This window comes from Sus scrofa, chromosome 11 (genome assembly GCF_000003025.6).
Source record: "Sus scrofa isolate TJ Tabasco breed Duroc chromosome 11, Sscrofa11.1, whole genome shotgun sequence".
Classification (NCBI taxonomy): domain Eukaryota; kingdom Metazoa; phylum Chordata; class Mammalia; order Artiodactyla; family Suidae; genus Sus; species Sus scrofa.
The window spans coordinates 45,041,511-45,064,810 of NC_010453.5; the positions used below are offsets into that span (position 1 = coordinate 45,041,511).

Genomic DNA, 23,300 nt, shown 5'->3' on the forward strand with positions numbered 1-23,300 from the left:
ACCTTGCTGCCTGCATCACAAGGGTTTTGTTCAGATGGAACAGGACTCCCAGCAGTGCATCCATCCTGAAAACTGGAGCTATTTTTCTTAAGATGCTGATGAAATGCACTTTCTAGGCTCTACAGATGTTTGTGGTGGGGGCCAATTACAGTCTTCCCTTCACCAATCGTAATTTGCATAGAAAGGTGTAAGTACAACTTCCCTGCGGGTTGTTTGGTGCTCAAACTGTGCAGGTGAGAGCACTGTGAGCTGTCAGTGGACAGAGGCTGTGTGGCCTCGGCTCTTCCTCACCTCATTCTGACACTGTGAAAGCTCCTCTTTCTGAGCCTTAGCTTCCTCATCTGTGAAGTTGATAAGTTATAAGGACAAAATAAGAATGGTATTAAGTGGAGTGCTGCACAGGGCCTGGAGCTTTTTCAGGCCCTCACAAAGTAAAAACTTACTCTATTTTTTACCAAAACTGAAACTTGCTAAATCTTTTTTTTTTTTTTTTTTTTTTTTTGTCTCTTTCTCTTCAGCTATAACAGTGTGTAGTAGAATGCTGCATTTTCTCTCTCTCTTTTTTTTTTTTTTTTGGTCTTTTTAGGGCTACACCTGAGGCCCATAGAAGTTCCCAGGCTAGGGGTCAAATCAGAGCTGATGGCTGCCAGCTTACACCACAACCCACATCAACTTGGGATGTGAGCCTCTGAGCCATGACTGACCTACGCCACAGCTTATGGCAACTCCCGATCCCCGACCCACTGATTGAGCCCAGGGGTTGAATCCATGTCCTCATGGATACTAGTGGGGTTCATTACTGCTGAGCCACGATGGGAACTCCTAGAATGCTACAGTTTTAAAAGTGAAAAGTTGAAAAAAAAAAGAAAAAAGAAAAAAAGGAGTTCCCATCGTGGCGCAGTGGTTAACGAATCCGACTAGGAACCATGAGGTTGCGGGTTCGGTCCCTGCCCTTGCTTAGTGGGTTAATGATCCGGTGTTGCCGTGAGCTGTGGTGTAGGTTGCAGACGCGGCTCGGATCCCGCGTTGCTGTGGCTCTGGCGTAGGCTGGTGGCTACAGCTCCAATTCGACCCCTAGCCTGGGAACCTCCATATGCCGCGGGAGCGGCCCAAGAAATAGCAACAACAACAACAACAACAAAAAAAAGTGAAAAGTTGAACTGACACCTAGAGCCATTATATACGTGGTAATGTTATGAAGGTAAGATTTTTATTTCACTGGGTGTGAGTATAATGTAAGGCACCTTTTAAAAAATGGGTATTATTTGGAATCCTCTTCAAGGTAGCATGCCTTTAAGTAGATTTTATTTAGAGATGCAACTAAGCCATTTAGAGGCAAGCTTGATAAAATGAGCTGGAAGGTAAAGTTGATTGTAATCTTCACTTTCATCTACTGAGTGTGAGCACAAAGTCACAGGGAAGCATGTTCTTAGTGGCTTGTTCACTGATTTTAAAGAAAATTACAGGATACATTTTATTAGAAGGAATTGTAGTGACTGAACAAATGGTTCTATGTAGAACTACATTTTGTTTATGTATTACTTTAAAAATTCATTCAGTGTGATTAGTATTAAATATTACCTTGTGTTCAATTGTGATATAGTGATTCATTTAAATGTTTCAAAGTGTTGTTATATATAATTATATAAGCCATATCTTATAAAATATTTAAGATGAATTTACCTATTTTTTTTTTGTGGATAAGTGAATTACAGTTTGTAATGTTATCCTTGGTGTGTTGTTTTCTGTCTGTCTCATCCCTGCCAGATGGATAGCGGTTATAACACACAGAGTTGTGGAAGCAACACTATGGACACGGTTGGGGCAGAAAGTTACTGCAAAGAAAGTGACGCACAAACCTTGGAAGTCGAGAGTAAATCTCAAGTTTTTAATATAAAGGTATGGAAAAAACAGAAAGCTTGACAGGGTTGCATTTTCCTAACTTTTCTGCTACAAAGGGTAAAGAGGAGAGGTTGGGAAGGAGAGCTAGCGCTGCTTGGCCTGCCGTCAGCTCCTTAAACTGAGAGGGAACAGGAGAGGGTGTTTGCCTGTGATATTGTCTCAAAGCTAAACCTAAAAAAAGAGGTTTGATTATTAGGGAGGGAAAGAGTACAACTTACATATCAGTTAAGAACACTCCAAAGTAAGGGCCCTTTTCTTAAACTCCAAGCCTTCAGAGATAACACATATGTATCTTATATACTAGTATTTATACAAAAGTGTACTGTTGGTGACATTTACTGAACCTCCTAGTCAGGATAGCCATAACTAAATGCAGTCGGCCCTCCCTGTATCCGTGGGTTCTACATCCACGGATTCAACCAACCTCAGATCAGAAATATTCAGGGGACTTCCCTGGTGACCTAGAGGTTAAGGATCAGGTGTGACACCTATGGTTCAGGTCTGATCTCTGGCCTGGGAACTTGCGCATACCAAGAGCAAGGCTTAAAAAGGAAAAATCGGAATGGATTAGCAATGAATTGATCCTGCTGCCAGTAGCATCGGTAACTATGTCTAGTCACTTATGATGGAGCATGATAATGTGAGAAAAAAGAATGTATACATGTATGTGTAATTGGGTCACCATGCTGTACAGTATAACATGGACAGAACACTGTAAACCAGCTATAATGGAAAAAAATAAAAATCATAAAAAAAAAAATTGGGGAGGAAAAAGATCCAGAAAGTTCCCAAAAGCAAAACTTGAATTTGCCATGTGTCAGCAACTTTACATAGAACTTATGTTGTATTTGCAGCTCTTTACATGGTATTTACACTGAATTGGGTATTTATATGTAGTCTAGAGATGATGTAATATATGAGAGGATTTGCATATGCAAACACTGCTATTTCATGTAAGGGTCTTGAGCATCCATGGATTCGGTCTCCTTGGAGGGTTCTGGAACCAACACCCCACAGATCCTGAGGGAGAACTGTGTTCATATTTGAAGAATCCCATCATCATCTTAGGCACTAATCAGAATTTTTGATTTTTATATGACAATTTATTAACAAGCAGTAAACAGCAAGTGCGCAACTGAACATAACTCTCCAAGTGAATATTAAGAGTTAACACAGAGGCCACATTATTTCACCTTTCCTCCATTTTATCATGAGGTGGGTTGTAGTTGTCCATTTAAAAGTAAGCAAACATTAAGACATAGGAAATTTGCATTCAGGTTTTAAAAAACAGTGTACATAATTGTTGTATCCTTGAATGGTCCTATTTAAACTGAAAATAAGGTATTTCCTTTTTCACAGCAAGATCACCCAACGCAACGGTGTTGGATGAAAATGGCAAATCCTCCTCGGTGCAGCAGTCCATAGAATACCTCTCAGAACAAGACTATCACTGGACAGCTTCTCTCCTATTTTTAACGCACGGGATCAATAATGTGATGGTGATTGGGAAAAAAATTGCTTCAACTAACATGCTTGGCTTTTTTTCTTCCCCTCAATGTGAAAAATCAAGGGCTTAATTTTAGTGACACAGGAACAACAGAAAAGCGCCTGGAACTTTCAGCAAGTTACTAAAGTACAAGTTCATTTTTTTATCAATAAATATTTTTGTACTTACCTCGAGTGATGTGTTTAACAATAAAAAACTTGAGTGATGACTTTGCCTCTATCCTGCGGGGTCAGTGAAGTGCTTCTTCGTGAGCCTTACTCACAGCACTAAATTTAGCAGTTCTGGGAACATGGACTATGAAGGTGCTGTTTTATTTTACATAAAAATATGTGATAATACAGATGAATTCAAACTTACAACCTTCGTGAAAGAAAGAAATCTGACTTAGCTTCCTAAAACAAACTTAATTGAAGACATGGAAAAGTGGTTTAGTAGGTTTTTTCCAGAAATTTTCATTGAAAAATGTGTTCATTTGTGAAGGAATTCTTAGTTCCATGATTAACTGATCTAAAAAATGTAAATCTTACTGTCATGTATTAGTGAGGTAGATGGGGGGTGCCCAGATGTATCTCCATCCTTGGGGTGAGGCCATCCTTTCCTGCTCGGATGTGGCCCGAGGGGAGGAATAAGAACATGGGAGAACCAGATACCTGAAGCTCCGGTAGAGCTTTAGGCTTATGAAGCTTTTAAAATGAAATGAAAAATTTAAAACAACTTACATTCATGTTGGGAATAGAATGAGTATATAATTTGGGGGCGGATACTCTGGAGTATCTATACATTTCGAGAATGCTTGTATTTTATAAATCATCTTTTACAAATCCACATTCAAGAGGGAATCACAATTCCTATGTATCCCTGGGAAATAAAGGCGTACTACTGGCACTTCCTGACTTTTGTGCGCCTTGTAAACTTACTGCCAACCTGCAAAACTTATTTCGTGCTGTGTCCCCGGCTCATCCTCCCTCCCATAGGCCACACTGTTAAAGCCATTGGCGACTGGGTTCACTGCATTAGGAAGTTGAGTTCTTAATCACAGGCTTTAGAATTAATAGAAACTTAAGACAACTGTTGTACATTAAGAGGAATTCTAGATGCTAAGGATAGGGGCTTCCCTGGCTTTTTTTTTTTTTTTTTTTTTGTTAATAGCACAAGTCAAAAACAAAGTTGTGCCTGTAACGTGGATGCAGATCTCTCTCTTCCTGTCACTTACTACCTGAAATAGTTTGCAAACCTCCATCAATCCCCCCATCTGTTAAATGGGGATAATAGTCCTTACCCAACCTTTTTTTTTTTTTCACCCCCTGGCCAACAGGGCCTTTGAAATGAAATATTTCATGTACGCTGCTTAGTGTAAGAAATGGCATTTGAAGCACTTTAGAAAAGGAGGTTTCTGGTCATCTCGAATCACTCAATAGGGTCTAGAGCCCGAATCAGGCCTTCCTCATTAATGAGGCACAGGAAAGCAAACTGGGAAAGGGAGTCGGCACAGACTTGTTTACCAAGAAGTCCCCGTTTTCCTTCCCTGCAGGTAAACTATGGCCTGTGGGCAAAGAATTTTACAAGGTGGTGGTGGGGGATACAGTATGGAAATAGTATTTTGTTACACAAAACTAGTATTTTTGTTAAATGAAAAATGTGAACTGTTAGGTTTCTCTATCCGTAAATGAGATCTTGTTGGGATGCAGCCATTCTCTTGCTAAGAGCAGAGGGTGTGAGAGAACCACCCGGCTGGCAGGGCCTGACACGTCTGACCTTTACAGAAAAGGTCTGCTGCCACGCACCCTGATGTTCGACCACTCAGGGCTATTTTCTCCCACTGACACAAGTGCTGCCTCAGTGTATGGAGGTTTTCCTCAGTGAAAGGAAACGGGAACCATCATTTTAACAATTACTGAGTGCCTGAGTGATTTGTACACATGGCAACCACCCCCACATACACCTGCTGAGGGATCTGCCAGTCTTTCTCACTGTACCTCAAGCTCCTTCAAGGCAGAGATAGGTTACTTAGTGATGAATCTGGTGCAGTGTCAGTCCTCTAGAAATTGAATAAGCAAAGTGAAATGTTTTAAGTTATCTGTACTTCAAAGTATTGGTGAAAACACCAATGTGATCGTGGCTAATCTTTGTGGTTGGCAAGGGAAGTAGTCACTGTGACACATGAAAGAGCGGTACTTCCATCTGTTCCCTGTGCAGTCCTCACACAACACCTTCTTTCCTACATAACCTGATATATATGCAATTTTTTTTCATTTTTGCCTTTTAGGGCTGCACCTGCAGCATATGGAAGTTCCCAGGCTAGGTGTTGAATTGGAGCTGTAGCTGCCAGCCTACACCACAGCCACATGGGATCTGAGCCGCGTCTGCAACCTACACCACAGCTCAAGGCAACGCCGGATCCTTAACCCACTGAGCAAGGCCAGGGATCAAACCCGCAACCTCATGGTTCCTAGTCAGATTCATTTCCACTGAGCAATTTACAAGCTATTCATGACCTACTTTTATAAGTTACAGGATGCAACATTTAAAGTGCCATCTCTATTCTTGAACTTTAATGCCTTATTTTCGGGGAGATACTCGAGCTGGAGGTCAAGGAGGAGATCACACTTATTATCTTGTTTTTAAGAACAACTATTATTACAGTCAGATCAAAATATTCTACTTCACTTTCTCATAACATCTGGTTCCCAAACATTTGGCTGTTCAAGGACCAGTAATAAAATGCTGGAGGCTTTTTAACAGGGAATGCTTACTATAACTTAGGTAAATTAAAGATGGCAAAGGAGATGAAATGCTCAATTCTCTGAATAGCTCTTGACTTCACTGTCTTGAAATCAAACTGCCATTCTATATACAGTGACAGCTTTCAAGACTTAAAAAGATTAAATTGTTCCTTGCTCTAAAAAGGTTCTACTTTTCTCCATAGGAAAATTATAGTTTTTTTCTATGAATTGTAAATAATCATATTACTTATGCAAGATTCATCTGCTCTTCAATGAGCTTCGATGAGCAGACGAATGTTCCCTTTAAATGTTCTTTACAGAGCCCTCAAGTTGCTATCCTGTCACTATTTAAGTGATGGTTATTCAATTGAGTATTTCTGCATAAATAGTTCTGTTCACTCCAGAAATGAAAGTAGTATGATGAGACAGACACATTCAACAGTTCAATAAAAATGCAAATTTTAAAAATTATTAAAATATACTTAAAAGTAACAAACTATATCACTCAGTTATTAGGTTTAGAAGTGTTCTCTCCAGCTTTTTTTAAAGAAAACAAATCTTTGAAGGTTTTTTTGTTCTTGTTGTTGCTGACTGTAGCTATTTTTGTAGCTTCTTCTTCTTTCTCTCTGGTTCACTATTGTCCATGTTTGAGGTATCAGTAGGAACACTTATTCCTGGTATCTAAAGGAAGGCAAGTAGGAAAATAAGGTGAGTAAAAGCATAAAAGAAGAATAAGTCTCATTCTTACCTTCCCCTTCCCCACTGACACTTTCAAGTTCAAGAAGATGTACGGGTGGAAGCGGGGGGTAGTAGTAGATCTTCCACACTATGTATCTATTTCACACCTGAGGAATGGTGGCTCAGAAATGTCAAAGGCAGACGTGATCTCGGAAGGTCATGTGGGAAGCAGGTCATTTGGGATGGGTGTGTGTTTAACACACTGAGCTTGTCCTGGCTGAGCCACTATGATGGTCTGCATCACAGGCCTCAGGTGCATTGGGGTGGAACCAAGTTCAAGAACCAATGTCTTTGGTGAAGCATAATATGCCAAAGTGTAGATTTCAACACTGAAAAAAGTGGAAAAGAACGAGGCAGATCTCTGAGTTCTGCTTTTGGTACCAAGGACCTCAGAAGAAGCCCAGATGCCTGGGTTCCCAAGGACTAGAGAGATGAGTGAGAAGCAGGATTTATTTCCTACACAAACGTGTGTCCTCCACACTACTTTCAGGGCTTTATCATTAAAGAGAAATAACCTACGACTACATCACTCTCTTAACACAAACTATGTACTGATTATTTCATCACAACATGGACAGTGTAAGTTTGGTTTTACCTGTGGTTCTACCAGCAACATTCGGATTTTCTGATGCTGAAGATTAGATGAGTCTAGCATGATTCTCACTTTAACTTTATCAAATATGTGAAACACTGTATCTTCTATTTTAAGAGATGGTACCTAAACAAAGCACATTTCACTATTTTTAATTGCTTTCTTACACTCGAGGCTTGGTTCTAATAATTTATCTTCCATGTTAATTTACAAGTTTAATTTAAAAATTACTTCAATATTTAATATTTACCAAGTAGCTAGGTGTTCAACATAACAAAAACCACAAACATATGACCCATCAATGTGCATACTTCTCTTTCATTTAAGGTGATCCCAATACTATTATTTGCAGGAGTCTCACCCCTTTAATTAGCAAATTGTTGATCTTATGCAGGAACACAAAGGTTCTGTGGGCAGAATTTATTGTTCTGAAGTTCTACTAAGGTTAGGGAAGTAGGGAGTGTGTCAGGTAAGAGACACTGGGAATTGGTTTAAAAAAATTCCCTTCTCTGAGCTATAAGAAGCCATTTATTCCTTTACTTGAATCCATTTGTCCACCAGGGACAAAGTATAAGTTTTCCTTAGAGGGGAAGACTTTACATGGTATAAAAGAAAGAAATCAAGGACAACATTTGTATGTGGGGAGATATCCTGAAGTGAGAAATTATGAGTAAAAAGTTAAGTGTAGCTGCCATAAAATTCTGTAGGGTACAATAAGTAATTTTACACTTTATGGGTACCATTTGCAAACTATCAAAGAGAAAGTGTGCCCCTTCTAAAAAAAAAAACCCCAAATAAAAACATTAGAAATACTTTATGTACCTCATCATCATAAATAAGTCGTGGCTTTGGTTTGTCCTTTTCTTCAAAAAACACTGTACCTTCTAAGCCATACTTTGGAATCAAAACCACAATAGCATTCTTTCTCACAAACAGAATATAAGCTTCTTCACTTACTATTCCTTTGCTTTTGAAGAATAACTGTAAAAGAGCACAGAACCATAAGGATCTTATTTTGAGGTAAACAATAATACGAACAAGAAAATATGCAATTGAAAGTTTATAGGAATTCCCATAATGACTCAGTGGAAACGAATCTGACTAGCATGAGGAGGACACAGGTTTAATCCCTGGCCTCACTCAGTGGGTTAAGGATCCGGCATTGCCGTGAGCTGTGGTGTAGATCATAGATGTGGCTTGGATCTGGTATTGCTGTGGCTGTGGTATAGGCCAGCAGCTATAACTCTGATTCAACCCCTTGCCTAGGAACTTCCATATGCTTGTGGGCGTGGCCCTAAAATTAAAAAAAAAAGAGGGGGGAATAAAACTTGGAGTTCTCTTTGTAGCACAGCAGAAACGAATCCAACTAGTATCCATGAGGATGTGGGTTCGATCCCTGGCCTCGCTCAGAGGGTCAGGGATCCGGCTTTGCCATGAGCTGTGGTATAGGTTGCAGACATGGCTTCGATCTGGTGTTGCTGTGACTATGACTGCTGGAGCTCTGATTCAACCCCTAGCCCGGGAACCTCCATATGCTGTGGATTCAGCCCTAAAATAAAAAAAAAAAATTTTACAAAGTGAATAAAACTTCATCTCTACTGACATCGGTGACAGAAGGGACATACCTGGGTATGAAAAGCCACTGATGCGCGCTGAGCATATTGCGCCATTTTGTGCCGGAAATTGAGATTTTTACATAAATCTGCAAGCTTGTGTTTGTCTGTCAACTCCGGGTACGTACAGTCAGCCCCGATGGCCACAGCCAACAAACGATGAACAATGATATCTGCGTATCTGGATATGAAGGAGGAAACAAGCATCATGCTGTGTTAGCACTACAAAGTCCTCTTACAATTCAAGCCTGACTATTTTCTATCTCCGAGTTGACAAGGAAAATGTACCTTCGGATGGGTGAGGTAAAATGTGTGTATATTGGGGATGCTAAGCCATAGTGATGAAAGTCATTATCCATTCCAGAGCAGAAGTACACAGCTTGCATCATACAGCGGGTGGCTAATATCCTTAACAGGGTATTTAGATATGGGAAAATAGGCGAATCCACCCGGTCCAGGGAGTCAGCCAGAGCCTTGGCTGTATCGGTTTTAATTTCCAAATTCTGTGAATAAAGAGGAGGGAAAGGTCAGCAGAGTAAACATTTTAAAATCAGTACCAGCACATCTTCAATATAACCAATCAGACTGAACAAACATGGTGTCTTTGACCAGGTTAATGTTTCTTTTTCCTTCTTCTTCTTCTTCTTTTTTTTTTTTTTTGCTTTTTCGGCCCACATCTGTGGCATATGGAAGTTCCCAGGTTCCGGGCTGAACTGGAGCTGCAGCTGCCGGCCTACACCACAGCCACAGCAACACAGGATCCTTAACCCACTGAGTGGGGCCAGGGATTGAACCTGCAGCCTCGTGGATACTAGTTGGGGTCATTACCCCTGGAACTCCCAACCAGGTTAATGTTTATCCTTAGCCTCGAAGAACTAAATTTATAAAAAAGTAATGACTGTCATGTGCAACATCCAATCTTAAAATTTTCTGAATGCATTTAATGGTGTTGCAGTATCAACAGTCTGAAGAAGTTTGCAGGGTGAAGACAACAGTGGGGGAAGCAGTGTTCTCTCAAGGTCCAATCTATGCCTGCCTAATCTTTGTTGGGGTAGGAAGAAAAAAAAAAAAAAAAAATCAAAGCAGCTCTGGACACTTTCCAGCATGTGTGGATTTTCTCTGCAGATATTTTCCCTCCATTCAGGGTAGAAGTAAAGGCCAGAGGCAAAATAAACCTGTATTGTTTACTCTAGCTCAACGTGCTGATACATCAGACTTAGCTGCTTTGGTCTACTCTGGGAGATGAGGCAAAAAGATCTAAATCTTCCTTCTTTTCCCACGTCATAAAGAAATAAGAGAATCAGAGAAAATTCTCCAAAGCACATTTTAAGCCTTAGAGCAGAGGAGAAGCTGATGCTGTTCTGATGGATATGATAGGAGTAGGGCCACCAAAAAGGTCTGAAAAATCAGAAACCTTCATCCTGTTAGAAATATGCCCTAAGATCCACTCCTCCTTCCAGCTCTCTTCTGGACAAGAAAGATGGGACCGGAGCAAGTGATCAGAAAAAAAAACAAAAACAACAACAACAAAAAAAACCCCACAAAAAACCCAACATAAGCCAGCCACCCTAAGGGCAGGGGTGATTATACCTAAATAAAAGTACTAACCTAGAGGCAGGGGGTATACGGGGCTGAGGAAATGGAGCCTTTTCTATTTTTTTTCCTTGTTGCTAAATGTGCAAAAATGGACTTTTTTTTAGGGACATGATATAAAGACGGCTTCACTGAGTTGAAGATAGAGGGAAAAAAAACGAAGGTAGGCAGTTCAGAGGAGGCATGAAGTCTAACACAGCATAAAGAACAAGTGGAAAGGCAGAGAGATACGGAAGCGCATAACCTGTTCAGGATATTACATATAACAGTCTGGAACGTCTGGCTTTGATATAGGGCTCTCTTTAAAGGATTTTATTAAATAAATGATTTCAATGTGAGAAGAGATGACTGTACCCAATTAGACGATACCTTTTTTTTGGGGGGGGGGTCCCACCCATGGCATATGGAGATTCCCAGGCTAAGGGTCTAATTGGAGCTGTAGCTGCCGGCCTGCACCACAGCCACAGCCACCAGGGATCTGAGCCGTGTCTGCAACCTACACCACAGCTTATGGCAACACCAGATCCTTAGACCACTGAGCTTGAGCAAGGCCAGGGATCAAACCCGCAACATCATGGTTTCTGGTCAGATTCATTTTCGCTGCACCATGATGGGAACTCCTGCTTTCCTTTTTAACCAAAGGAACTACTGGCATATTTTTGCAGCAGATAACAACAAAACTTTTATGGAAATATGAATACAGATTATTCAGTGCAATGGCTAGATCAAATATACATACAGATGATTTTTCAGACTATGGGGCCTTACCTTGGATTTAGCTGCCTTAACAAGAATTTCATAATTTGATGGAGGAGGAGCAGGATGTTTTCGAAGCAGAGCATGCTCAGAAAATTCTTCATGGATTTTTTTTGCAACAGAGATATTGGCAAGTAACATAAATTCTTCCACCATGGAATTTGTTTCTCTACCAATGAAAAAAGTCATCAAGGAAAAAGAATGAGATCTCTATGCAACATTCAGAGGTTGTCTTGTTGCCTTTTCTACCAATGAGATAAGGAAACTATTTCCTATGTAAACAAAACATTCCTGTGTGTGCACATGTGTATTAAGAACATCCCTTTCATTTCTCAGCTACTATGCTAACAATCTCTACTGCATGAGTAAACCTCATGCTAGAGGAAACTTTACAAAACACATTAAAAACAGAAGCTTTACCAACTCTAGTAATTGTAAAATCTGAATCATAAGCATTTTCACCTCTTTACACTGAGTCCAAAGGATTGTTACTTAATTATAAATCTACAGAAGTAAAGCTTACTAAGAATTAAAAGCTAGGTCATATCAATTTTGGTTTAAAAAATGAAAACTTATACCAATAAATCCCCTAAATGAAGAGATACTTATAATAGGTATTTTGGGTGCTTAATATGGCCAGGTGTTGTGCTATATACATGGTGATGTGTTACACACTCATACATAAGACATATACATACACATGGATATAGATATTAGACCTGTTTTGCAGATGAGAAAACTGAAGATGTGTAACATTATTCTCTTGCTCAAGATCAGAATTATCAGAAATAACAGGATGTGAGCCCACATGATCAGACTTCAAAACTCTTTATTTGATATTGTTTTTCATTTTAGATAGTCGGTCTATGTTAATTTAAAATTTAGTTTTTCGTTCTGAGTTATTAACATGCATTATTAAACTTTTATTAATATTTTCATTTTTAACACCTTCTAACTTCTTGACAAGATTCCTGAAGTACATTAATTTTTTTTTTTTAATATTAGGAAGACCTCCAATCATACCTTTCAAACTATGAGGACAATCTCTTATAAATATGGTTTTTCTTCTTCATAAGAAGAAATGGGTTATGTTTTACTCTGGCAAAACTAGATTCAAGATTTTTCTCAAAAAAGCTCTTAGTATTGGTTTCACGCTTCATATTAACAATAGATTTATTTGCACAAAAATTCACCCAAAGGAAATTTTTTTTTTTTTTCTTTTTAGGGTTGTGCTTGTGGCAAATGAAGTTTGGAGCATAGGGGTGGAATCAGAGCTGTAGCTGCTGGCCTGTGCCAAAGGCACAGCAATGCCAGAAACAAGCCACGTCTGAGACCTACACCACAGCTCATGGCAATGCTGGATCCTTAACCCATTGAGCAAGGCCAGGCATCAAACCCGGATCTTAATGGATACTAGTTGGGTTTGTTACTGCTGAGCCACAAAGGGAACTCCCCAAAGGTAATTTTTAATTTTAGTTCTAATGCTATAATAACAAACTTGTCCTAATTAACAAACTTGGATATATTCTCATTTTTAATCCTTGGTCATCTATGAGAAAAGTGTAAATGCATGTTTAATTTCAGAATCACCTTACATAAGAAGCATGGAAAAGTGGACTAACTTTGATTTAATCAAAGCAGTCTTACTTCCTAAATCTTAACCAAATCAATAAAATATTAACAATAATACCTAAGCTCTAAGTACTCTCCATGACAACTATGAGGTAGGTAGCATTACCAATCCTACTTCATCGACAAATCGAGGTACAGAGAGGTCAATAACTTGTCTAGAGTTACTGGCAGAAGTGGGATCCAAATTTAGGCAGTCTGGTTTCAAAGCCCAGGATTTTGGCCACCATTCTAACTTACAATACTATATATTCTATATTAAATACCTAAGAAATTCATTAGGGCAATCTTCTTTTACTTACTGTAACTACCACTAGTCAAGTGCTGATATACCACACATTAAGACAAACCAAACTGGCAATTTTGCTTTTATAGTACGTGTCTTACAAATAAGATGTATACTTTATTAAAGAAGACTAGAGGAGTTCCCGTCGTGGCGCAGTGCTTAACAAATCCAACTAGGAACCATGAGGTTGCGGGTTTGATCCCTGGCCTTGCTCAGTGGGTTAACGATCTGGCGTTGCCGTGAGCTGTGGTGTAGGTTGCAGACGTGGCTCGGATCCCGCGTTGCTGTGGCTCTGGTGTAGGCCGGTGGCTACAGCTCCGATTCGACCCCTAGCCTGGGAACCTCCATATGCCGCCGGAGCGGCCCAAGAAATAGCAAAAAGACAAAAAAAATAAATAAATAAAAAGAAGACTAGAAAGTGCAATCATAATTTTCTCTATATTTCTTAAGTAAAAAAAAAAAACTCTATAGATATCATAATCCCACTAAAAATAAGACTATTTTGGGTATAAATGTTTCTTTTGTTAATAGATATACTAAATATTGCATTAAAATCAAATTCTTATCTACCATAAAAAAAACTGCATACCTAAGTTCCTTGGTCTGCAGATCTATCGGATCATGAGTTTCACTATCCATGTGGAATCGAACTTCTGGAGAAGAAAGGGTCAAAGCCCTAAATAAAATAAAGATATGAATCAGTCACGTGTGCAGTAACAGACACAATTCTGGAAGTGATTACTTTTTTAAAAGAAAAAAAGACTAGAGAGTTCCCATCGTGGCTCAGCAGAAACGAAAAGGACAAGGAATCATGAGGTTGCGGGTTCCATCACTGGCCTCGCTCAGTGGGTTGAGGGTCTGGTGTTGCCCTGAGCTGTGGTGTAGGTTGAAAATGCTGCTCGGATCCTGCATTGCTGTAGCTGTGGTGTAGGCGGCAGCTGTAGCTCTGATTTGACCCCTAGCCTGGGAACCTCCATATGCCGCGTGGGTGTGGCCCTAAAAAGCAAAAAAAAAAAAAAAAAAAAAAAAAAAAGATTAGAGTAAGTACATAGCAGTTTTTCTTCCGAAAGCTTTACGACCATCTGCTAAGTTTTATGTTCTATTTTCATAGATGGCTTAATACTTTACAGTTCTAAAAGACATTTTAAAAGGAATGAGAGAAGGAATGCAACAGAATGAGTCCTTATGTTTCTCAGGAATTGAGTATCTTCTGTACCCAAACTGAGTTTTTACTGAGCTACCTGGGTTTGTAATCAGTTTTATAAGAAGAGAAGGTCATCAGCAGTATTTCCCTTACTACACAGAACAATGAGGGATAGTGGAGAGAGGCCAAAGCTGCCAGGGGTAGATCGGTAACATCAAAAGATCCCCAGTTCAGAAGTATCTTCCACATACACTCAACCAACAGAGAGGAGACTGAAAAACCACACCTAATGTTACAAATCCTGACAGCTATTGATATCTGGGTGCTGTGGGTCAGATAATGCACTAGGCTAAGGGCTTCTACATGCTGCTTCATTTTAGGACTTAGCAAGTTCTGCTTTGAAAAGTAAATTCCCACGAGGCCAGGGAAGTATATTGTTTCTTTACATTTTGATGCTATTTTCATCAGGTCGGTTCCAAATCAACGTAAAACTAAAACTAAGAATTTTCATGAGGCTAAGTAACTTTGGACAATCATAAAGAAGGGGAAAGATGAGTTGGGGCAACGTGGGAGTCCAAGTCCTTTCCTGCTTTGACCTTCACTTTTATTAGAAGAACTACAGAAGAAATACTAGAAAGGGAATCCCAACAAATATTCCTTCCTTACTATGGATGTATTTACAAGGTTCTATACCACAATCAATCCGTATTAAATAAACCTTAAAGACCAAGGTATTTAATCACATTTTGATCATTTTTTCTTCATAGAACATTTAAAACATGACATAATGTTTATCCTTTAAGACATACCATTTCCTTTAAGAAGGTGAAAGACAATTTTCTTTTTACTGATTGATTTCTCAGTTCACCCTAAAACTGAGAATTTCAATGATACGTTTTACCAATAGCCAATTATCTACTTAAAAAACTAAAACTACAAGGAGTTCCTGCTATGGCACAATGGGTTAAGAATCTGACTGCAGTGGCTCAGGTTCCTGCAGAGGTGAGGGTTCCCATCCTGGCCCCGTGGGTTAGAGGATATGGCGCTGATGCAGCCTGGCCTGGGAACTTCCACATGCCGCAAGTGGCAGCTACAAAACACAAAAAACCACCCTCAAAATAAAACCTAAAAGTACACACTGTTTTTCCAGTTAAAAGAAAATCTTTCCTGTCCTAATTAGCAGAAACTATGTTACAAACGCAAATTTACATCTCTTACTTTAAAACTGCCAAGATAAATAGTTTCAATTTTTATTTGCTTTGCTTTTGTAACAAACTTCTTCAGATGCCTGGCATACTATGAACCCTAATAAACAAATATTTGCTGAAAAAAGAGTTGTTTTGTGTTACAAAAGAAATCTATATTCCTCTTATTTCCATCTTAATGACAAACTTGAACAAGAGTTTCATTGGGTTTTACTGAATCCAAATTATCCTTATATAGTTTCAGGTTTCCTACCTAGGATTATAAGAAAATTCCCAGAAAACTGATTTGTGAGCAGAGATAGGAGTAGCTAAGCATAGAACCTTAGAACAACACTGTCCGATAGAATTTTCTGCAGGGATGGTGTGTTCCAATCCACCCTGTCCAACATGTCAGCCACCAGCCACATGCGGCTACTGAGCCTTTGAAATGTGGCTTGTATGACTCAGGAACCAAATCTCTTTAACTTTAATGAATTTTAATTTAAATAGGCACATCTTATGAAACAGCACACTCTCTATCAAACACACCTGTAGTAACCACTTGTGACCCTACCCTGCATAGGCATAGGAATCCAGAGACCAACATTTGAAAGGTTCATGCAACCTGATTTACCCTGACAGTTGATGATGTCTTTCCAAGAATCAAATTTCTTTTTCTATTTTTTCTGTCCTTTTAGGGCTGCACCCGTGGCACATGGAGGTTCCCAGGCTAGGGGTCAAATCGGAGCTGTAGCCACTGGCCTACACCACAGCCACAGTGACCCGGGATCTGAGCCGCATCTGCGACCTACACCACAGCTTATGGTAATGCCGGATCCTTAACCCACTAAGTGAGGCCAGGGATCGAACCCAAGTCCTCATGGATACTAGTCAGGTTCGTTAACTGCTGAGCCACGATGGGAACTCAAGATTCAAATTTCTTTTGAATCAAAAAGTTTGGGAACTTGAATACTCCTTAAAACTCCTCTGCAGTTAGGCAAATGCCATGACATAACAGCTAAAAGATGTGCCTCTGCCAGGAGCTATAAGATCTTTGGGAAGACTGTTCCTAAGGAACTTCTAATCTTTTAAAAAATGAAGGTGTTGAATCTCTAAAATCTCTTCCAATTTTAGGTGCAAGGACTTCATCTATATTTAAACATCTGAAAACTAATGTTCAATCTCGAAACCCATTTCTAATTAAAATCAAGAACAATCCATAGAAAAGTCTTAAGAAGATCTTGCCTTCCTAGCTTTTCTCCAAGATCTTTAACTTACACAGTCAAGATCTTTAACACAACAGAATTCCTAAACAAATAGCAGTGCAGAATCAAGCTGCTAATCTTTTCAAAGGTAGCTAGAAGAAATAGAATGTTCACTCTGTCCAGAAAACAGTTCAGTCCAGAAAACAATTCATCACTGTCCATAATAAAATACTTTAAAGAGTTCATAAATTATCCTAACACCATGATAGATGAATTAAGACAAATCTTAAAAGGTATCTTTGAAATGTACCCTTTTTCAATTCTTCTTTTTTTCAAAATTTTAGCTAGTTTATTTAGTCCACGGAGACTAGTAGTAATACTATCATTCATGGCTGCAGAATCAATTCTCATCTGAGCTTCAGCATATGTAAGGGAAGCCTAAAAGAGAAATCATAGGTTAATATAATGTTTAAAAAAAACTGGCTTAGCAGTTCCTGTCGTGGCTCAGTGGTTAACGAATCCAACTAGGAGCCATGAGGTTGCACGTTCGATCCCTGGCCTCGCTCAGTGGGTTAAGGATCAAGCGTTGCCGTGAGTTGTGTAGGTCACAGACGCGGCTTGGATTTGGCATTGCTGTGGCTCTGGCGCAGGTTGGCGGCTACAGCTACAATTAGACCCCTAGCCTGGGAACCTCCATATGCCACAGGAGAGGCCCTAGAAAAGACCAAAAAAAAAACCCCAACACTGGTTTATTCTGTTCCCATATTTCCACTACATAAAACTATCATTTCAGTAAACCCAAAATCAGTATCAAAAGAGATTCTGGCTGTAATATTTATACTCCATACCTAGGATTTCTGGTTCATTATTGCTTTTTGTGTGTGTGTGTGTTTTTAGGCCCACGCCCTACCGGATCCTTAACCCACTGAGCAAGGCCAGGGATTGAACCTGCAACCTCATGGTTCCTAGTCGGATGTGTTTCTGCTGCGCCATGACAGGAACTCCAGGTTCATTAACTCTTATCTGGTGCATTACACAACACAAGCAAATTTGTGTTAACACAGACAAATGGTAGAATTGTTAGTAAATGAATCATTTAAACTCTAATTACTTTCATAGTTCAGTTAATGTATAAATACTTAGGTAATGCTAAAATAAAATGAAAAGAAGGGTAGATTATTCTCTGATAATGACTATAAAGTAAAATACTTTTATGATGATTATTACTTCCTTAATCACTGCAAATAATTAATAAAGTTGTGATAGTCTAGGCATCATGTTTTATAGGAAATCCACTAAATTAAATATCTAATCTAAAAATGGACACATCAGAGTAGAAAAGATGAAAGTAATTTCCAATTATAATCCAAACATACAAATACTGCTTCTCTGTTCCTACTTCCCTCCTCATGGAAAAAAAAATTTTTTTTTTTTTTAAATAGCTTCAGTAGCAAATATCAGGAACAATATAAGAGAGTTAGATGATGCAGATCAGGTCAGATTCAACTTATCTACTAGGGACTAAGAGTTCCCTGTCAAAAAATGTTTTCTGTTACATGTTTACTAAATTTTTTTTCATATAATTTTGTTACACTGACCAAGTCTAGGAGAACTATAAACTCATCCTATTTAAAAATACAAATCTAGGAAACTTTAAATCATTCGCACATCACCGTTTGTCAGTCTAACACTGCTTTCTCACCAATCACTAACTGATCAGAAAAGAATGATGTTAAAGAAAGAGAAAAAGCGGGGAAACTTGGAAAATAGATCACTGGAAGAAAAGAGGTTTGGCAAACATCAGAGGAAGATTCGGGGCAAAACAGAACAGAAGGGACTCTGGGACAAGGAGGAGAAAAACAATCCAACTCATTCTGTTTGAATGTGATCTCAAGCTAGTTTCACCTGAATCCAACTATGATTTATAACATCGTTTCAGTGAGAAAATGTGAGGAACAAGAAGATGGTACACATGCCATCTTTTAAAATACTGACTAGTTATAAACTGGGATAACTTCAAATACTGGAGTTCCTGAGTATGGGATTAAAAAAATCTATTTCTTCATCTCAACTAAACAGGCTTTATAAGTTTCTAAAGACAGACAGGACAACTGCCACATGGACTCATTTCTAAATAACATCAAAAATTAAGCAGATAACTGAAAACAACTAGATTTTGCTGCAACACTGGACAAAACTTAACTCAATAAGCTTAACTTCTGCAAAACACCCTAGAACATTGTTAAAAGTACTACAGATTTCAACTAACCTTTGAATTAATGACACTTTTGGTAAACCTCGTTTTTAAGATTTCAGCATTGTGATTCATCTCCCAAATACACGAAAATGCTAACCTATGGGGAAAAACAAACAGTATTTATTAATGGGAATCAGTTAAAGTAGTAAATACTATATTTCTACGAAGAAACATGCATAAATACCTGTCAACGTTAGATCTCAGGGAACATAAGTTAGAGCTAAGCAACTCTGGAACCATGTCAATCCTCTGGAAGAGATAAAATAAAAGTCACAGATTACTGAACTGTATCCATACCTTTATTCGAGGTTCTACTCCCAAGGAACATTAATGCTACAAAGTTAAAAAAAAAAAAAAAAAAAAGACCTTTGTGAATAGAACTGGGAAAATGTGAAACAAAAATCTATTTCTAGAAGACTAGTTATATACAACTGTTACGGGAAGGAAACAATGAAAGGGAACTAGACTTCATATCAAAGGATCTAAGTTTAAGTTCTCTACACTGCCCATCTAGCTCTGCTCTCAAAGTCTGAAATCTCTGGTCTGCTAACAGTGTTTGTACTAGGTAATGGACACAAGCCCCGAAAATGCTGGGAATGACCTTCCTCCAACACGTCACACAAACTACATGGTATTTTCAACATTCTTAAAAAAAGACACACTGAGAACACTATAAACCAGCTATAAAGGAAAAAACAAAAATCATTAAGAGTGAAAAAAAAAAAAGACACACTGAATTTTCATGGTGAAAAGCTACACAGAAGAACTGTGACAATGAATTCATATAAATTTAACTTTCTAGTTTCGCAAGTTTTCTCTTTAAGTTTATGGGAGCATACTTGATAAAGAATAAACAGCAAATCATGACAGAATAGACTCATGACTTAACTACATAAAAACCAGAAAATATATTAGTTACCCAGAGATAAGAAGTGAAATGCTACCCAACAGTTTATATCAACTACATTTATTCACTCAACAACAAAAAACACTGCAATATTTTCACTGATTTAAGGCCACCGTATTCTATGTTTATCTTTTTGCTAATTCATCTACTCCAGCTTGTTCAAGAATCCAAAAGTGCCCATGATTTCAACAAATTACACCATTAACAAAGTAGTTATTCATATCTCACTAAATACTGAGGCTGTCCTTTCTTCAGGAACCACCTGAGATGATTTTATCATTAAGATAAAATAGGTCGGAGTTCCCGTCGTGGCGCAGTGGTTAACGAATCCGACTAGGAACCATGAGGTTGCGGGTTCGGTCCCTGCCCTTGCTCAGTGGGTTAACGATCCGGCGTTGCCGTGAGCTGTGGTGTAGGTTGCAGACGCGTCTCGGATCCCGCGTTGCTGTGGCTCTGGCGTAGGCCGGTGGCTACAGCTCCGATTCAACCCCTAGCCTGGGAACCTCCATATGCCGTGGGAGCGGCCCAAGAAATAGCAACAACAACAACAACAAAAAAAAGACAAAAGACAAAAAAAAAAAAAAAAAAAAAAAAAGAATAAAATAGGTGAGGCATGCCCGTTGTGGTGCGGTGGTTAACAAATCTGACTAGGAACCATGAGGTTGCAGGTTCGGTCCCTGGCCTTGCTCAGTGGGTTAAGGATCTGGCATTGCCATGAGCTGTGGTACAGGTCGCAGATGTGGCTCAGATCCCACATTGCTGTGGCTGTGGTGTGGGCCGGTGGCTACAGCTCTGATTAGACCCCTAGCTTGGAAACCTCCATATGCTGAGGGAACAGCCCTAGAAAAGACAAAAAACAAACAAAAAAAAGAATAAAATAAAATAGATGATGGGAAAGATACAAGCATGCATCAAAATTCCATTTCAAATTTAACACATTTTTACCTTTTCACAAAGATACACTGTTGTTCCCCTTCTAGCTGATTCTTGATCCAAAGCATTTCCTGGCCTAATAAAGTGGCTAACATCAGCAATGTGAACACCAACCTTAAAGAGAGAAAAATAAAAGGATGTTAACATACTTAACTGGGCAAATGTACTAATGGAGTTCTAATGAGAAGCAATTTAGCTAGATTGAAAAAGGGCTCAAAATAGTTACCATTTCTATTTTTACATGCCCATTAGTCTATGCAGATACAACTGACTCCACTTGACATGAGCAATTCACAAATTCTACAATGGGCTCAAAGGAAAATTAACTCAACACCAGAACTGTATTTGGATCTAACATCACCATAATTATGAATACCTCCAAATCTCCATTTTCAAGCTCTCTGCAATGGAGAGCATCATCTATGTCAGTACATCCTGGGGGGTCCACACTGCAAACACACAGATGTCTCAGGTCTTCTCGGTTTTTCATGTCCTAGAAAATGCAACAGTATTAAGAAATAAGCTATAGTGTTGGTTTAGATGTAGCATACCTCTTAAGAAATCAAGAATATCTATAATTAAAAAAAAAAAAAACCTTAGCTTTATTTTTTAATGATAACAACATTTCATGATTTGTAACTTGTGAACTCCTCAGCTTTGGAAAATTTGACATGAGCTAGTGTCTATCCCCTAGAAAATTCTGTCAGTGAAGCAATAGATTTCCATGATAGCTGTGAGTTCTATGTGTAACCAAATGCCGGGGAGGAAAGGACTATGGTTTCCACGTATTTTAAGATACACAGAGAAATCACACAAAATTAGCTCAGACACAGTAATTCGTAAAGTCACTAAGAATTCGACATACCTTCTCCGTAATGCTCCAGGGCATCTTCGGTAAGAAGCTAAGAACAGCCTGTGAAAAGGGCTGATGGGGAACATCATGCTCAAGTAACAAAACTTCCGTTTCCGTCTCTTTGTCTCCAACTTCGCCTAAATTTTTTACAAAGTGTCCCTAAAACCAGAAGGTATTATTAGAAAGGTGTATTTTACAGCTTTGTTTGGAATTTATGTTTTATTATCATGTTAAATCCTTGAACATATATACATATCATTTTAGTATTTCTAGGTGTTTTCCATACTTCTTAAAAATGACCACTCAGTAAATTAAAGCTATAACTGGCAAGACTAAAGTGATTTATGCTGGAGACTTCCAGAGGGCCTGGTTCTCATATAACAAAGTATCTGCTAATTTCCTGTTATCTTTCAAGCTTAAGATGTGCTTCAAATATCACAGCTTCAAAATTGTAACTGTGAAATGTTCCCAAATTCCAGTATGTATTTTATACAAAAGCAGATTCTGGTTTGAGCAAAAGAGGCAATGTTATTTCATTCCCCAAATTTTAATTCAATAGTCTAAAATAAAATTACTAATACAAGCTTACATTTGGATATCTGGAATTTCTGGGCCAACCATCAATGGAAACAATAATTCTCCGTCCTTCTAATGTAGAGGCCTGTCTGGTTTCTATCCGAATTCTAGGGATTCTCTTATCAGCAGGTGTAAAGAGATGTCTTCTTGACTAGCGAAAATAAAGAAAAAAGATTTTACGAACACACAAAAAGGCTGGGATGAGGGCAAGAAAGTGAGGGCTCTAAGTTCTATATTACATAGCAAACATGGTCTGTACTCACCTCCTTAATATCAGACTTGGAAAGCATGCCACAATACGGTCTCCAGTTCCTTTTGATGATTCCGACAACTCTACCTGTCGGCTTTAACATTTTCTCGTTTACAGCAGTCTTGAGCTGAGATTTAAAAATGAAAGACCTTCAGTTAGCTTTCCTGTAAGGGGAATGAGACCGTTTCCCTTCAAAATGAGAACATGAATATGGTTACTAATGCCTTCTCAGGCAGTAAATTATGACATAAGACTACAGAATCCTGATGCTTCAAAATTCTAGGCAAGAGAATGCCAAACTTATACCACAGAAAGAGTTGCATAATAAAGAACCACAAAAACAATTAAAAAAGAAAAGTGACTGAATAAATATGTCAGAACCCAACTCTTCAGTTTTAATCTGAAGATTTACTAACATGCACATATGCATACACACAAGCACACACAGGCCTGGTAATTAACAGACTAGGATTTTAGTACTAGTTTTCAATAATTAGCGGGGTAACATTTATTAATTCATTAAAAAAGAGATGGATCTTTAAAGGGTCATCCTTATCCAAAATATAAACTCAAATAAATAATAGTTATTAGAAATAACAAAACCTTATGGTATTTCTCCTGTAACACTTTTCTATGGCCTGGACTTTGCAAA

General features: G+C 38.6%; 2 protein-coding genes across 6 annotated transcripts in view; one reads left to right on the plus strand and one right to left on the minus strand.

Annotated features, from left to right (window-relative positions):
• The window catches only part of BORA (bora, aurora kinase A activator), a 27,477-nt gene extending 23,860 nt beyond the window's left edge, over window positions 1-3,617 (plus strand). For all 4 annotated transcript variants that reach the window (XM_005668462.3, XM_005668463.3, XM_003357859.4 and 1 more), the window contains 2 exons: window positions 1,768-1,899; window positions 3,262-3,617. In XM_005668462.3, the coding sequence (XP_005668519.2) occupies window positions 1,768-1,899; window positions 3,262-3,327 (198 nt within the window). In that variant the 3' untranslated portion in view covers window positions 3,328-3,617. The remainder of the gene's footprint in view (window positions 1-1,767; window positions 1,900-3,261) is intronic.
• DIS3 (DIS3 homolog, exosome endoribonuclease and 3'-5' exoribonuclease) overlaps window positions 4,530-23,300 on the minus strand; it is a 29,934-nt gene continuing 11,163 nt past the window's right edge. For both annotated transcript variants that reach the window (XM_003131019.5, XM_021065657.1), the window contains 15 exons: window positions 22,662-22,775; window positions 22,412-22,549; window positions 21,835-21,981; window positions 21,346-21,462; window positions 20,982-21,083; window positions 19,314-19,378; window positions 19,142-19,226; window positions 17,183-17,310; window positions 13,929-14,015; window positions 11,437-11,593; window positions 9,364-9,578; window positions 9,088-9,256; window positions 8,285-8,443; window positions 7,466-7,588; window positions 4,530-6,813 (listed from right to left, as the gene is read on the minus strand). In XM_003131019.5, the coding sequence (XP_003131067.4) occupies window positions 6,730-6,813; window positions 7,466-7,588; window positions 8,285-8,443; window positions 9,088-9,256; window positions 9,364-9,578; window positions 11,437-11,593; window positions 13,929-14,015; window positions 17,183-17,310; window positions 19,142-19,226; window positions 19,314-19,378; window positions 20,982-21,083; window positions 21,346-21,462; window positions 21,835-21,981; window positions 22,412-22,549; window positions 22,662-22,775 (1,890 nt within the window). In that variant the 3' untranslated portion in view covers window positions 4,530-6,729. The remainder of the gene's footprint in view (window positions 6,814-7,465; window positions 7,589-8,284; window positions 8,444-9,087; window positions 9,257-9,363; window positions 9,579-11,436; window positions 11,594-13,928; window positions 14,016-17,182; window positions 17,311-19,141; window positions 19,227-19,313; window positions 19,379-20,981; window positions 21,084-21,345; window positions 21,463-21,834; window positions 21,982-22,411; window positions 22,550-22,661; window positions 22,776-23,300) is intronic.